This window comes from Pseudophryne corroboree, chromosome 10, assembly GCF_028390025.1.
Source record: "Pseudophryne corroboree isolate aPseCor3 chromosome 10, aPseCor3.hap2, whole genome shotgun sequence".
NCBI lineage: Eukaryota > Metazoa > Chordata > Amphibia > Anura > Myobatrachidae > Pseudophryne > Pseudophryne corroboree.
The window spans coordinates 101,979,675-101,994,055 of NC_086453.1; the positions used below are offsets into that span (position 1 = coordinate 101,979,675).

Below are 14,381 nucleotides of genomic sequence, written 5' to 3' on the forward strand. Positions count from 1 at the left end.
CCAGCAAGCCACAAATGTGCATGTGTCTACTCAAACGATCAGAAACAGACTCCATTAGGGTGGTATGAGGGCCCGACGTCCACAGGTGGGGGTTGTGCTTACAGCGCAACACCGTGCAGGACGTTAAGCATTTGCCAGAGAACACCAAAATTGGCAAATTCGCCACTGGCGCTCTGTGCTCTTCACAGATAAAAGCAGGTTCTCACTGAGCACATGTGACAGACGTGACAGAGTCTCGGGACGCCAAGGAGAACGTTGCCTGCAACATCCTCTAGCATGACCGGTTTGGCAGTGGGTCAGTAATGGTGTGCACAGCCCTCCATGTGCTCGCCAGAGGTAGCCTGACTGCCATTAGGTACCGAGATGAGATCCTCAGACCCCTTGTGAGACCATATGCTGGTGCGGTTGGCCCTGGGTTCCTCCTAATGCAAGACAATGCTAGACCTCATGTGGCAGGAGTGTGTTAGCAATTCCTGCAAGACGAAGGCATTGATGCTATGCACTGGCCCGCCCGTTCCCCAGACCTGAATCCAATTGAGCACAACTGGGACATCATGTCTCGCTCCATCCACCAACGCCACGTTGCACCACAGACTGTCCAGGAGTTGGCGGATGCTTTAGTCCAGGTCTGGGAGGAGATCCCTCAGGAGACCATCCGCCACCTCATCAGGAGCATGCCCAGGCGTTGTAGGGAGGTCATATAGGCACGTGGAGGCCACACACACTACTGAGCCTCATTTTGACTTGTTTTAAGGACATTACATCAAAGTTGGATCAGCCTGTAGTGTGTTTTTCCACTTTAATTTTGAGTGTGACTCCAAATCCAGACCTCCATGGGTTAATAAATTTGATTTCCATTAATTTTTGTGTGATTTTGTTGTCAGCACATTCAACTATGTAAAGAACAAAGTATTTAATCAGAATATTTCATTCATTCAGATCTAGGATATGTTATTTTATTGTTCCCCCTCCCACACACACACCCTTATTAGTAAAAACCAAACTAAAGTTTTATAAACCACCCCTTCCCGTTAAACAAAACTGTTTTCAGAGACCGCTGCCAGGTAGAGCCAGTGCCCAACGGGTGCCGAGGAAGCCAGCGGGGGCCGCGTATATGCCAGGGGACAGCTGGTCATGTGATGCGACCAAGCCAGGTAATGAACTCCTGGCTTCAGTCGCATCACATGCGACCAAGCCAGGCAAATTGTTAAAGCTGTTTGTGGTTTAGTTTTACCATCACTCTCATTATTATTATTATTGTTGTTATTATTTTTAATAATTAAAAAAAACAAGTGTAAGTGCTTGTTTACACCTGTCCCCACTGTTATTGCATGTTACAGTTGCTGACAAATAATGGCTAATTATGGGCTTATTCTGCGGCAATTAATATTTGACAACATGGCACACCCTATTTCCCTCTTATTGGTGTCCTTAATTTTTAATATACATGAATATTTTATTGTAGAAAGCTGAAATGTCGCTGATTCGCCTTGGCAAGTTGCGTCAGCAGTCCAGTGTCCTGTTCCTATGTGACATGCAGGAGAAGTTTCGCCATAACATCGTCTTCTTTCCTCAGATTGTATCTGTGGCTGCTCGGATGCTTCAGGTAAAGTAGATGTATAGCGTACTATAAAAATGCTTTTACATGAGATGCGTGATTCATCCAGATGTGGAGGATTGCTTGTTTTCTTTCATTAGTTTGTATAAAAAAGGCATTCAGAAGTGACAGGCCGGCATTAGGATAATAATAGAGAAGTATAAATAAACTATATCGGAGGCTTTTTCACTCTTGACAACCGCAGAAGCCTAATAGACGAAGCGATGCATCTGATAAATATCTTACTGTGCAATGATACCTGCAATGAATTCTTGAAAAGCACGATGGATAAAGACTGTGGGGAGAGTGTGTGTTTTAGAAATGTCTGGGAATCTACTGGGATTCTTCATTCCACCCGTGAGATTTGGGTTTTTAGGGTAATATAAATAGATCTGAGCCAAAAGAGTGGCAAATATGACACCCCAGTGGTTTCAGCAATTGTAGCACAAGCTGCGGAAGGTAATGGCGTCTGAGATCGCCGGAAGTGCAGGATGCTGTCCAAGCTCAGACCATTTTTTAAAGGGGCAATCACTTACAAGGCAACACCATGCCTTGTAAGTGATTTCCCCTTTAAAAAAAAAAGTCAGATTGTCCGGCATCCTGCACCTCCAGTGATCTCGGACGCCATTACATCCCGCTCAGTGTGTCACAGAATGCACTGACAGCCATGTATTATAAGTGTGTGCTGTGAAACATGCAGTTCAGCAGAAGCAGACAAAGATAAATATACACGCAGTAGGTGAACTAAGGTTTTGTTTAAGCAAGGACACCCCAAACCCCTCCTATACCATTTTACTATACCTAAAAATATTTTTCCATATGTAAACCTAGTTGAACTTTCCTATGACGCAATTTAATTGAAATGGGAAAAAAAAATATATGTATATATCATAATACATGATGGTAACTGCTCCTTATGGAGACCCATCAGGGAATAACATTATCCTGACATGACCGCCCGCTTCAGTAGATACTCAGCCAGTTGCAGGTAAGATGGCTTCCTCACCCCATTAACTTGTTTGGCAGAGGAGTGTCAGCAAGCTACAATAAGGGCATGTAAACAAGCTTGGAATAAATAGAAGGCTATCCTAAACCTAAAAAAAGCATAAGGAACAAATAGAGTCTGATGTTTTTAAGTAATAATGGACCATGCTGCTATTCATTATAAATATTTTTTGTCTAAACCTGTTATCCCTCAAAATAAAGAACAAAAAAAAAAAGGATCTATCTGCTGACATTTTAGCTGTTTACATTGTGAACATGTCGTCAATCTGCACATGCCGACATTGTGATTTCAACATAATGAATGTTGACGTTATGACTACATCCAGCTAGCTGACATATTTCTGTCTATAAATAATAATAGCAAATAAGAGTACCAAAGTTATTTGCATGTTTTGTATTGTAAAATTTGTTTCATTATTAACCTTTTTTCAATCAGTGATGCTCCTCTGTGATAGATTTGGCAGTTTCAGGGTGTGCTGGTCCCTTCATAGACTCATCCAGTTGTTCTGTGTTTGTGCTTCTGTGCTGCATCTTCTTCCTCTTTGAAATATACATATTCCACCTTAGTATCATCTGCTTTTACCAAAATAAACTTTCTCTCATTTATGCTGCTGTTTTCATCCTTCCTTTCTCTTGCGTCCTAGAGGATGCTGGGGTTCCATTTAGTACCATGGAGTATAGACGGGTCCCTTGGGAGCCATGGGCACTTTAAGAGTTTAATAGTGTGGGGTGGCTCCTCCCTCTATGCCCCTCCTACCAGACTCAGTTTAGAAAATGTGCCCAGAGGAGCCGGTCACAGCTAGGGGAGCTCCTAGGAGTTTTTCTAGTTTTATTGTTTTTCTAAGAGTGTTAGGTACAGGAAGGCTGCTGGCAACAGCCTCCCTGCTTCGTGGGACTTACAGGGGAAAGGGGGGGTGGGGGATAGTAGGAACCAACTCTAGAAGTTAATGGTTCTCCAGAGTGTTTTTAGACAATCTGTTTATCCTATTAAGGTTACTCAGCCAGCGCCAGCCATTTCTTATATGTAACTGCCTACTGGGGCGCTGTGTGGCTGGCTCCTTATACTCTTTGTCTCTCTGAAGGTAATCTGGGGAAATTGTGTCTGACATTTTTGTGTGTGTGGCTGTATATCTCACATTACCATGTCCAGGGACTCTGTTTCTTGTGCTGCAGAGTGTGAATCTTCTCCTGAAGAGTCAATTCCATGTACTCAGGATTGCCATGTACCTTCTCAATTTGAATCCCCTTGGGAAATGATATCCCAGATGTCTTCTAGGGTGTCACATACTGAGAATGTAACACAGGTTTTACAACAATCTGTGGAGGTTTTAAAGCAGGGGTGTCCAACCTTTCACCTTCCCTGGGCCACATTAGAAGATGAAAATTTGGTTTGGGCCGCACATAAAATAAAATAACAGTAACGATACCTGATCATCCAAAAAAACCATAGAAAACAGTTAACATATTAAACTTACTTGGAAATGAAGTTAGTGAGATGTTTGACATTGTTTCTCAGCCACCAATGCATCCATATTTGCTTCGATGGAACTTGTTGTCCACTTTTCTTGGAACAATCTTCCTTCATCTATAATTTTTCTTTTTTTGTGTTTGTTTTTATTTTTTGACATTTCAGAAGCCATGCTGGAATGTAAAAAAAAAAGGACTTTTTTAGAAAGCTTGGTTTAATAATCAATGTGATTACTATGTGCATTATGCTACAGATTTTCCTTTCAAATTAATGGGAAGTGGAATGCAATTGGATTTTGATGCAGAATTCCACAGCCAATTTTGTGTCAAAATCCGTTGTGTGAACCCAGCCTTAGTCTCCTTACTACCAGAAAGTGGCTTACCTGGAGTTAGGATGCTGGAATGAAGACTGTCTGCTTTAATGGATGCTGGTACGAGGACTGTCAGCCTTGATGGATGCTGGTATGAGGCCTGAAGTAATGAATGCCTGGAGGGAGAGAAGATCTTGGTTAAATATGGAGCTATGTGGGTGGAGAATGACAGGAGACTACCAGAAAGTGGCTTACCTGAGAGTTCGGATGCTGGGATGAGGACTGTCTGCCTTTATGGATGCTGCAGTGGGGACTGCCGTTAAGGATGCTGCCTCTTGTTGTGCATAGATGTGTGCCTGGTATGATAATGTACAAGGTAAGACCGTAATGGGGTATAAGGGCCACAACATTGCAGAGGAGACAGAGGAGGAACAGGGCTGCGGACATTGTATACGGGGAATAATAAATCCTGCAGAGAGATGGCGGCCTACGCAGCAGTTAAAAGCCGCCATCAATCACGGCAAAAATGAGCTAATTTATTGCAGGTCGGAGCCCACCGGGTGTTTCATTAGGTCCCCAGTGGGCCAGTCCGACCCTGCAAAACAGTGGGGGAGCGCTGCGCGATAGTGATGGCCGCAGCGCAATACAGTTCAACCGGCTCACCTACACTCCGCACAGGCAGCAAGATGTGGCCTGTAGGAGCTTCTAAAATGGACGGGGGGCAGGTGAAGCTGGTGCGCTGGCGTGCTGGCGTCACTTTTGTGACGCGCTCACCCATACTTCGCACAGGCCGCAAGATGTGGCCTCTCGGAGCTAATATAATGGATGGGGCGGGTGAAGCGCGCTGGCGTCACCGTTGTGACGTGCCCCGGCCGCATTCCGGCCGCATTCCGGCCGCAAGCGCCGGCAGTGTAACTTGAAACTTTAGAATTTCTTAAAAAATTAAAAATTGCACTGGGCCGCATAACTAGCCGACCTGGGCCGCAGGTTGGACAAGCCTATTTTAAAGCATCCTGCTCCCGCTACCTCTTCTAACGCATACCCAAAAAAGTGCGCTCTTGCCCAGATAATGCAAACCGATACAGGGGATGGTGATGGGGATCTGCAGGGAGGAGATGCATAGCTGGCTAAGGGGGTGCAACTCATGATTGAGGCCTTTAGGGACATTTTACACGTTACTGAGAAAGTACCTGAGCAGGTAGATGAGGCTTACTTTAAAGATGATAAGAAAACCTCCCTTACTTTCTCTTACGTCCTAGAGGATGCTGGGGACTCCGTAAGGACCATGGGGATAGACGGGCTCCGCAGGAGACATGGGCACTTTAAGAAAGACTTTAGATCTGGTGTGCACTGGCTCCTCCCTCTATGCCCCTCCTCCAGACCTCAGTTTGATACTGTGCCCAGAGGAGATGGGTGCACTACAGGGAGCTCTCCTGAGTTTCCTGTCAGAAAGTATTTTAGTTAGGTTTTTTATTTTCAGGGAGCATGCTGGCAACAGACTCCCTGCATCGAGGGACTGAGGAGAGAGAAACAGACATACTTCTCTGAGTTTCAAGGCTCTGTTTCTTAGGCTACTGGACACCATTAGCTCCAGAGGGAGTCAAAACACAGGTCTCGCCCTGGAGTTCGTCCCGTCCCCCGCCCCGCCGTCCTCCTCACAGAGCCGGAAGATAGAAGCCGGGTGAGTATGAGAAGAAAAGAAAACTTCAGAGGCGGCAGAAGACTTCATGATCTTTACTGAGGTAACGCACAGCAGTGCAGCTGTGCGCCATTGCTCCCACACACCTCACACACGGCAGTCACTGTAAGGGTGCAGGGTGCAGGGGGGGGGCGCCCTGGGCAGCAATAAAAACCTAATTTCTGGCAAAAGAGATATATATATATATATATATATATATTTCTCTGACGTCCTAAGTGGATGCTGGGGACTCCGTCAGGACCATGGGGATTAGCGGCTCCGCAGGAGACAGGGCACAAAAGTAAAAGCTTTTAGGATCAGGTGGTGTGCACTGGCTCCTCCCCCTATGACCCTCCTCCAAGCCTCAGTTAGATTTTTGTGCCCGGCCGAGAAGGGTGCAATCTAGGTGGCTCTCCTAAAGAGCTGCTTAGAGTAAAAGTTTTGTTAGGTTTTTTATTTTCAGTGAGTCCTGCTGGCAACAGGCTCACTGCATCGAGGGACTTAGGGGAGAGAAGTGAACTCACCTGCGTGCAGGATGGATTGGCTTCTTAGGCTACTGGACACCATTAGCTCCAGAGGGAGTCGGAACACAGGTCTCACCCTGGGGTTCGTCCCGGAGCCGCGCCGCCGACCCCCTTGCAGATGCCGAAAAATGAAGAGGTCCAGAAACCGGCGGCAGAAGACTTTTCAGTCTTCATAAGGTAGCGCACAGCACTGCAGCTGTGCGCCATTGTTGTCAGCACACTTCATAGCAGCGGTCACTGAGGGTGCAGGGCGCTGGGGGGGGCGCCCTGGGCAGCAATGATAGTACCTTATTCTGGCTAAAAATACATCACATATAGCCCCTGGGGGCTATATGGATGTATTTAACCCCTGCCAGGACTCAGAAAAACGGGAGAAGAAGCCCGCCGAAAAGGGGGCGGGGCCTATTCTCCTCAGCACACAGCGCCATTTTCCCTCACAGAAATGCTGGTGGGAAGGCTCCCAGGCTCTCCCCTGCACTGCACTACAGAAACAGGGTTAAAACAGAGAGGGGGGGCACTTATTTGGCGATATGACTATATATATTAAAATGCTATAAGGGAAAAACACTTATATAAAGGCTGTCCCTGTATAATTATAGCGTTTTTGGTGTGTGCTGGCAAACTCTCCCTCTGTCTCCCCAAAGGGCTAGTGGGGTCCTGTCCTCTATCAGAGCATTCCCTGTGTGTGTGCTGTGTGTCGGTACGTGTGTGTCGACATGTATGAGGGCGATGTTGGTGAGGAGGCGGAGCAATTGCCTGTAATGGTGATGTCACTCTCTAGGGAGTCGACACCGGAATGGATGGCTTATTCAAGGAATTACGTGATAATGTCAACAGAGACGGCCGGCAAACAAAATAGTACCTGTCCAGGCGTCTCAAACACCGTCAGGGGCTTTAAAACGCCCATTTACCTCAGTCGGTCGACACAGACACAGACACGGACACTGATTTCAGTGTCGACGGTGAAGAAACAAACGTATTTTCCTTTAGGGCCACACGTTACTTGTTAAGGGCAATGAAGGAGGTGTTACATATTTCTGATACTACAAGTACCACAAAAAAGGGTATTATGTGGGGTGTGAAAAAACTACCTGTAGTTTTTCCTGAATCAGATAAATTAAATGAAGTGTGTGATGATGCGTGGGTTTCCCCCGATAGAAAATTATTGGCGGTATACCCTTTCCCGCCAGAAGTTAGGGCGCGTTGGGAAACACCCCTTAGGGTGGATAAGGCGCTCACACGCTTATCAAAACAAGTGGCGGTACCGTCTCCAGATAGGGCCGTCCTCAAGGAAAATATCCTAAGAAGTATATACACACATACTGGTGTTATACTGCGACCAGCGATCGCCTCAGCCTGGATGTGCAGAGCTGGGGTGGCTTGGTCGGATTCCCTGACTAAAAATATTGATACCCTTGACAGGGACAGTATTTTATTGACTATAGAGCATTTAAAGGATGCATTTATATATGCGAGATGCACAGAGGGATATTTGCACTCTGGCATCAAGAGTAAGTGCGATGTCCATATCTGCCAGAAGATGTTTATGAACACGACAGTGGTCAGGTGATGCAGATTCCAAACGGCACAAAGAAGTATTGCCGTATAAAGGGGAGGAGTTATTTGGGGTCGGTCCATCGGACCTGGTGGCCACGGCAACTGCTGGAAAATCCACCGTTTTTACCCTAAGTCACATCTCTGCAGAAAAAGACACCGTCGTTTCAGCCTCAGTCCTTTCGTCCCCATAAGAGTCATATCTGCCCAGAGATAGAGGAAAGGGAAGAAGACTGCAGCAGGCAGCCCATTCCCAGGAACAGAAGCCCTCCACCGCTTCTGCCAAGTTTCTCAGCATGACGCTGGGGCCGTACAGGACCCCTGGATCCTACAAGTAGTATCCCAGGGGTACAGATTGGAAAGTCGAGACGTTTCCCCCTCGCAGGTTCCTGAAGTCTGCTTTACCAACGTCTCCCTCCGACAGGGAGGCAGTATTGGAAACAATTCACAAGCTGTATTCCCAGCAGGTGATAATCAAAGTACCCCTCCTACAACAAGGAAAGGGGTATTATTCCACACTATGTTGTGGTACTGAAGCCAGAAGGCTCGGTGAGACCTATTCTAAATCTGAAATATTTGAACACTTACAAAGGTTCAAATCAAGATGGAGTCACTCAGAGCAGTGATAGCGAACCAGGAAGAAGGAGACTATAGGGTGTCCCGGGTCATCAGGGATACTTACCTCCATGTCCCAATTTTCCCTTCTCACCAAGGGTACCTCAGGTTCGTGGTACAGAACTGTCACTATCAGTTTCAGACGCTGCCGTTTGGATTGTCCACGGCACCCCGGGTCTTTACCAAGGTAATGGCCGAAATGATGATTCTTCTTCAAAGAAAATGGACGACCTCCTGATAAGAGCAAGGTCCAGAGAACAGTTGGAGGTCGGAGTAGCACTATCTCAAGTAGTTCTACGACAGCACGGGTGGATTCTAAATATTCCAAAACCGCAGTTGTTTCCGACGACACATCGGCTGTTCCTAGGGATGATTCTGGACACAGTCCAGAAAAGGGTGTTTCTCCCGGAGAAGAAAGCCAGGGAGTTATCCCGAGCTAGTCAGGAACCTCCTAAAACCAGGAAAAGTGTCAGTGCATCATTGCACAAGGGTCCTGGGTAAAATGGTGGCTTCTTACGAAGCGATTCCATTCGGCAGTTTTCACGCAAGAACTTTTCAGTGGGATCTGCTGGAAAAATGGTCCGGATCGCATTTTCAGATGCATCAGCGGATAACCCTGTCTCCAAGGACAAGGGTGTTTCTTCTGCGGTGGCTGCAAAGTACTCATCTACTAATGGGCCGCAGATTCGGCATTCAGGAAGGGTCCTGGTGACCAGGGATGCCAGCCTGAGAGGCTGGGGAGCAGTCACACAGGAAAATTTTTTTTCCAGGGAGTGTGATCAAGTCTGGAAAATTATCTCCACATAAATATACTGGAGCAAAGGGCAAGTTACAATGCTCTAAGCTTAGCAAGACCTCTGCTTCAAGGTCAGCCGGTATTGATCCAGTGGGACAACATCACGGCAGTCGCCCACGTAAACAGACAGGGCGGCACAAGAAGCAGAAGGGCAATAGCAGAAACTGCAAGGATTCTTCGCTGGGCGGAAAATCAGGTGATAGCACTGTCAGCAGTGTTCATTCCGACGCCCGGGAGAGTGGGGACTTCATCGGGAAGTCTTCCACATGATTGTGAACCATTGGGAAAGACCAAAGGTGGACATGATGGCGTCCCGCCTGAATAAAAAACTGGACAGGTATTGCGCCAGGTCAAGAGACCCTCAGGCAATAGCTGTGGACGCTCTGGTAACACCGTGGGTGTACCAGTCAGTGTATGTGTTCCCTCCTCTGCCTCTCATACACAAGGTACTGAGAATTATAAGACGGAGAGGAGTAAGAACTATACTCGTGGCTCTGGATTGGCCAAGAAGGACTTGGTACCCGGAACTTCAAGAGATGCTCACAGAGGACTCATGGCCTCTGCCGCTAAGAAGGGACCTGCTTCAGCAGGGACCCTGTCTGTTCCAAGACTTACCGCGGCTGCGTTTGACGGCATGGCGGTTGAACGCCGGATCCTGAAGGAAAAAGGCATTCCGGAGGAAGTCATTCCTATCCTGGTCAAAGCCAGGAAGGAGGGGACCGCACAACATTATCACCGTATTTGGCGAAAAATTGTTGCGTGGTGTGAGGCCAGGAGGGCCCCCACGGAGGAATTTTAACTCGGTCGATTCCTGCATTTCCTGAAGACAGGAGTGTCTATGGGCCTCAAATGGGGGTCCATTAAGGTTCAGATTTCGGCCCTGTCGATTTTCTTCCAGAAAGAATTGGCTTCAGTTCCTGAAGTCCAGACGTTTGTTAAGGGAGTATTGCATATACAGCCCCTTTTGTGCCTCCAGTGGCACCGTGGGATCACAACGTAGTGTTGGGATTCCTCAAATCACATTGGTTTGAACCGCTCAAATCTGTGGATTTTAAATATCTCACATGGAAAGTGACCATGCGGTTGGCCCTGGCCTCGGCCAGGCGAGTGTCAGAATTGGTGGCTTTGTCTTACAAAAGCCCATATCTGATTTTCCATTCGGACAGGGCAGAACTGCGGACTCGTCCCCAGTTTCTTCCTAAGGTGGTGTCAGCGTTTCACCTGAACCAACCTATTGTGGTACCTGCGGATACTAGGGACTTGGAGGACTCCAAGTTGCTAGACGTTGTCAGGGCCCTGAAAATATATGTTCCAGGACGGCTGGAGTCAGAAAGTCTGACTCGCTGTTTATACTTTATGCACCCAACAAGCTGGGTGCTCCTGCTTCTAAGCAGACGATTGCTCGTTGAATTTGTAGTACAATTCAGCTCGCACATTCTGTGGCAGGCCTGCCACAGCCAAAATCTGTAAATGCCCAATCCACAAGGAAGGGGGGCTCATCTTGGGCGGCTGCCCGAGGGGTCTCGGCTTTACAACTTTGCCGAGCTGCTACTTGGTCAGGGGAAAACACGTTTGCAAAATTCTACAAATTTGATACCCTGGCTGAGGAGGACCTGGAGTTCTCTCGTTCGGTGCTGCAGAGTCATCCGCACTCTCCCGCCCGTTTGGGAGCTTTGGTATAATCCCCATGGTCCTGACGGAGTCCCCAGCATCCACTTAGGACGTCAGAGAAAATAAGAATTTACTTACCGATAATTCTATTTCTCGTAGTCCGTAGTGGATGCTGGGCGCCCATCCCAAGTGCGGATTGTCTGCAATACTTGTACATAGTTATTGTTACAAAGATCGGGTTATTATTGTTGTGAGCCATCTTTTCAGAGGCTCCGCTGTTATCATGCTGTTAACTGGGTTCAGATCACAGGTTGTACAGTGTGATTGGTGTGGCTGGTATGAGTCTTACCCGGGATTCAAAATCCTTCCTTATTGTGTACGCTCGTCCGGGCACAGTATCCTAACTGAGGCTTGGAGGAGGGTCATAGGGGGAGGAGCCAGTGCACACCACCTGATCCTAAAAGCTTTTACTTTTGTGCCCTGTCTCCTGCGGAGCCGCTAATCCCCATGGTCCTGACGGAGTCCCCAGCATCCACTACGGACTACGAGAAATAGAATTATCGGTAAGTAAATTCTTATTATATATATATACAGCTAGGCACTGTATATATAAAGAGCCCCCGCCAGTTTTTATTATATTTAAGCGGGACAGAAGCCCGCCGCCGAGGGGGCGGGGCTTCTCCCTCAGCACTCACCAGCGCCATTTTCTCAACAGCACAGCTGAGAGGAAGCTCCCCGGACTCTCCCCTGCTTATCCACGGTGAAAAGGGGTTTCAGAGAAGAGGGGGGGGGGGGGGGGCACATAATTGGCAGCAAATAATAGTATTACAGCGCTACTGGGTAAACACATTGTGTGTTTTTTCCTGGGGTATTAGCGCTGGGTGTGTGCTGGCATACTCTCTCTCTCTGTCTCTCCAAAGGGCCTTGTGGAGGAACTGTCTTCAGATAAGAGGATTCCCTGAGTGTGTGGTGTGTCGGTACGTGTGTGTCGACATGTCTGAGGTAAAAGGCTCTTCTAAGGAGGAGATGGAGTAAATGTGTTTGTGTGGTGTCTCCGTCGACAACGCCGACACCTGACTGGATATGTGGAATTAAGTGCTGAGGTAAATTTATTGCACAAAAGATTAGAGAACAGACAGGGAGTCTACCCATGTCTGTCCCTATGTCGCAGGGACCTTCAGAGTCTCAAAACACCCACTATCCAAAATAATAGACACTGATACCGACACGGAGTCTGACTCCAGTGTCGACTACGATGATGCAAAGTTACAGCCAAAACTGGCAGAAAAGTATTTAATATATTATTATTGTAATAAAAGATGTTTTGCATATCACTGATGACCCATCTGTCCCTGACACGAGGGTACACATGTTTAAGGGGAAGAAAGCTGAGATAACATTTCCCCCCTCTCATGAATCAAATGAATTGTGTGAAAAAGAGCGGGAATCTCCAGACAAGAAACTGCAGTTTCCCAAAAGAATTCTCATGGCGTATCCTTTTCCTGCTAGGGCCAGGATACGATAGGAATCCTCCCCTAGGGTGGACAAGGTGTTGACACATTTACCCAAAAGGTAGCGCTGACATACCAAGATACAGCTACCCTCAGGGATCCTGCAGATAGCATGCAGAAAAGTACTTTGAAGTCCATTTACACACATTCTGGTACACTACTCAGACCGGCGATTGTGTCGGCATGGGTTTATAGCGCTGCAGCAGCGTGGACAGATACCTTATCAGCGGAGATTGAAACCCTAGATAAGGATACCATGTAATTGACCCTAGGATATATATAAAAGATGCTGTCTTATATATAAGACATGCCCAAAGACACATTGGTCTGCTGGGTTCTAGAGTCAACGCTATGTCGATTTCTGCTAGACGTGTCCTGTGGAACATGCAATGGACAGGTGATGCCGACTAAAAGAGGCATATGGAGGTTTTACCTTACAAGGGTGAGGAATTGTGTGGAGAAGGGCTCTCTGACCTGGTCTCCACAGCTATAGCTGGTAAATCTGATTTTTTGCCTTATATTCCCTCACAGCCTAAGAAAGCACGACATTATCAGATGCAGTCCTTTCGGTCGCAGAAAAACAAGAAAGCACGAGGAGCGTCCTTTCTTACCAGAGGTAAGGGCAGAGGACACAGCTAGTTCCCAGGAACAGAAGTCCTCCCCGGCCTCTACAAAATCCACCGCATGACGCTGGGGCTCCCCGTAGGGAGTCCGCCCCAGTGGGAGCGCGTCTTCGACTCTTCAGCCACATCTGAGTTCACTCACAGGTGGATCCCTGGGCAATAGAAATTGTTTCTCAGGGTTACAAGCTGGAATTCGAAGAGGTGCCTCCTCGCCGGTCTTCCTTATCGGCCATACCAGCTTCTCCCCCAGAAAGGGAGATAATATTAAATACAATTCACACATTGTATCTCCAACAGGTGGTGCTCAAGGTTCCCCTCCTTCAACAAGGAAGGGGATATTACTCAACCTTGGCTGTAGTCCCGAAACCGGACGGTTCAGTCAGCCCTATTTTAAGATTAAAAGCTCTGAACCTATACTTGAAAAGGTTCAAATTCAAGGTGGAATCGCTTAGAGCGATCATAGCCAGCCTGGAAGGGGGGGGTTTTATGGTGTATCTAGACATAAAGGCTGCATACCTTCATGTTCCCGTTTATCCACCCCATCAGGCGTACCTGAGAATTGCGGTACAGTATTGTCATTACCAATTTCAGGGTAATTGGCGGAAATGATGGTGCTCCTACGCAAGCAAGGAGTCACAATTATCCCATACTTGGACGATCTCCTTATAAGGGCGAGATCAAAAGAGCAGTTGTTGAATAGAGTGTCACTTTCGCTGAAGGTGTCACAGCAACTCAGCTGGATTCTTAATATCCCGAAGTCACAGTTGGTTCCTATGACTCGTCTGCCCTTCTTGGGTATTATTCTGGATACGGACCAGAAATGGGTTTATCTTCTGATAGAGAAGGCCCAGGAACTAATGACTGTGGTAAAAAAACCTATTAAAGCCAAAACAGGTGTCAGTGCATCACTGCACTCGGGTCCTGAGAAAGATGGTGGCATCTTACGGGGCCATTCCCTTCGGCAGGTTCCATACGAGGACCTTCCATTGGGATCTACGGGACAAGTGGTCCGGATCACATCTACAGATGCATCAGTTAATCACCCTGTCCCATAGGGCCAGGGTGTCTCTCCTATGGTGGCTGCAGAGT

The 14,381-nt window shown here is 47.3% G+C and overlaps 1 protein-coding gene across 4 annotated transcripts in view; it reads left to right on the forward strand.

Annotated features, from left to right (window-relative positions):
- The window catches only part of ISOC2 (isochorismatase domain containing 2), a 105,683-nt gene that overhangs the window by 18,860 nt on the left and 72,442 nt on the right, over positions 1–14,381 (forward strand). For all 4 annotated transcript variants that reach the window (XM_063942678.1, XM_063942675.1, XM_063942677.1 and 1 more), the window contains one exon: positions 1,466–1,606. In XM_063942678.1, the coding sequence (XP_063798748.1) occupies positions 1,475–1,606 (132 nt within the window). In that variant the 5' untranslated portion in view covers positions 1,466–1,474. The remainder of the gene's footprint in view (positions 1–1,465; positions 1,607–14,381) is intronic.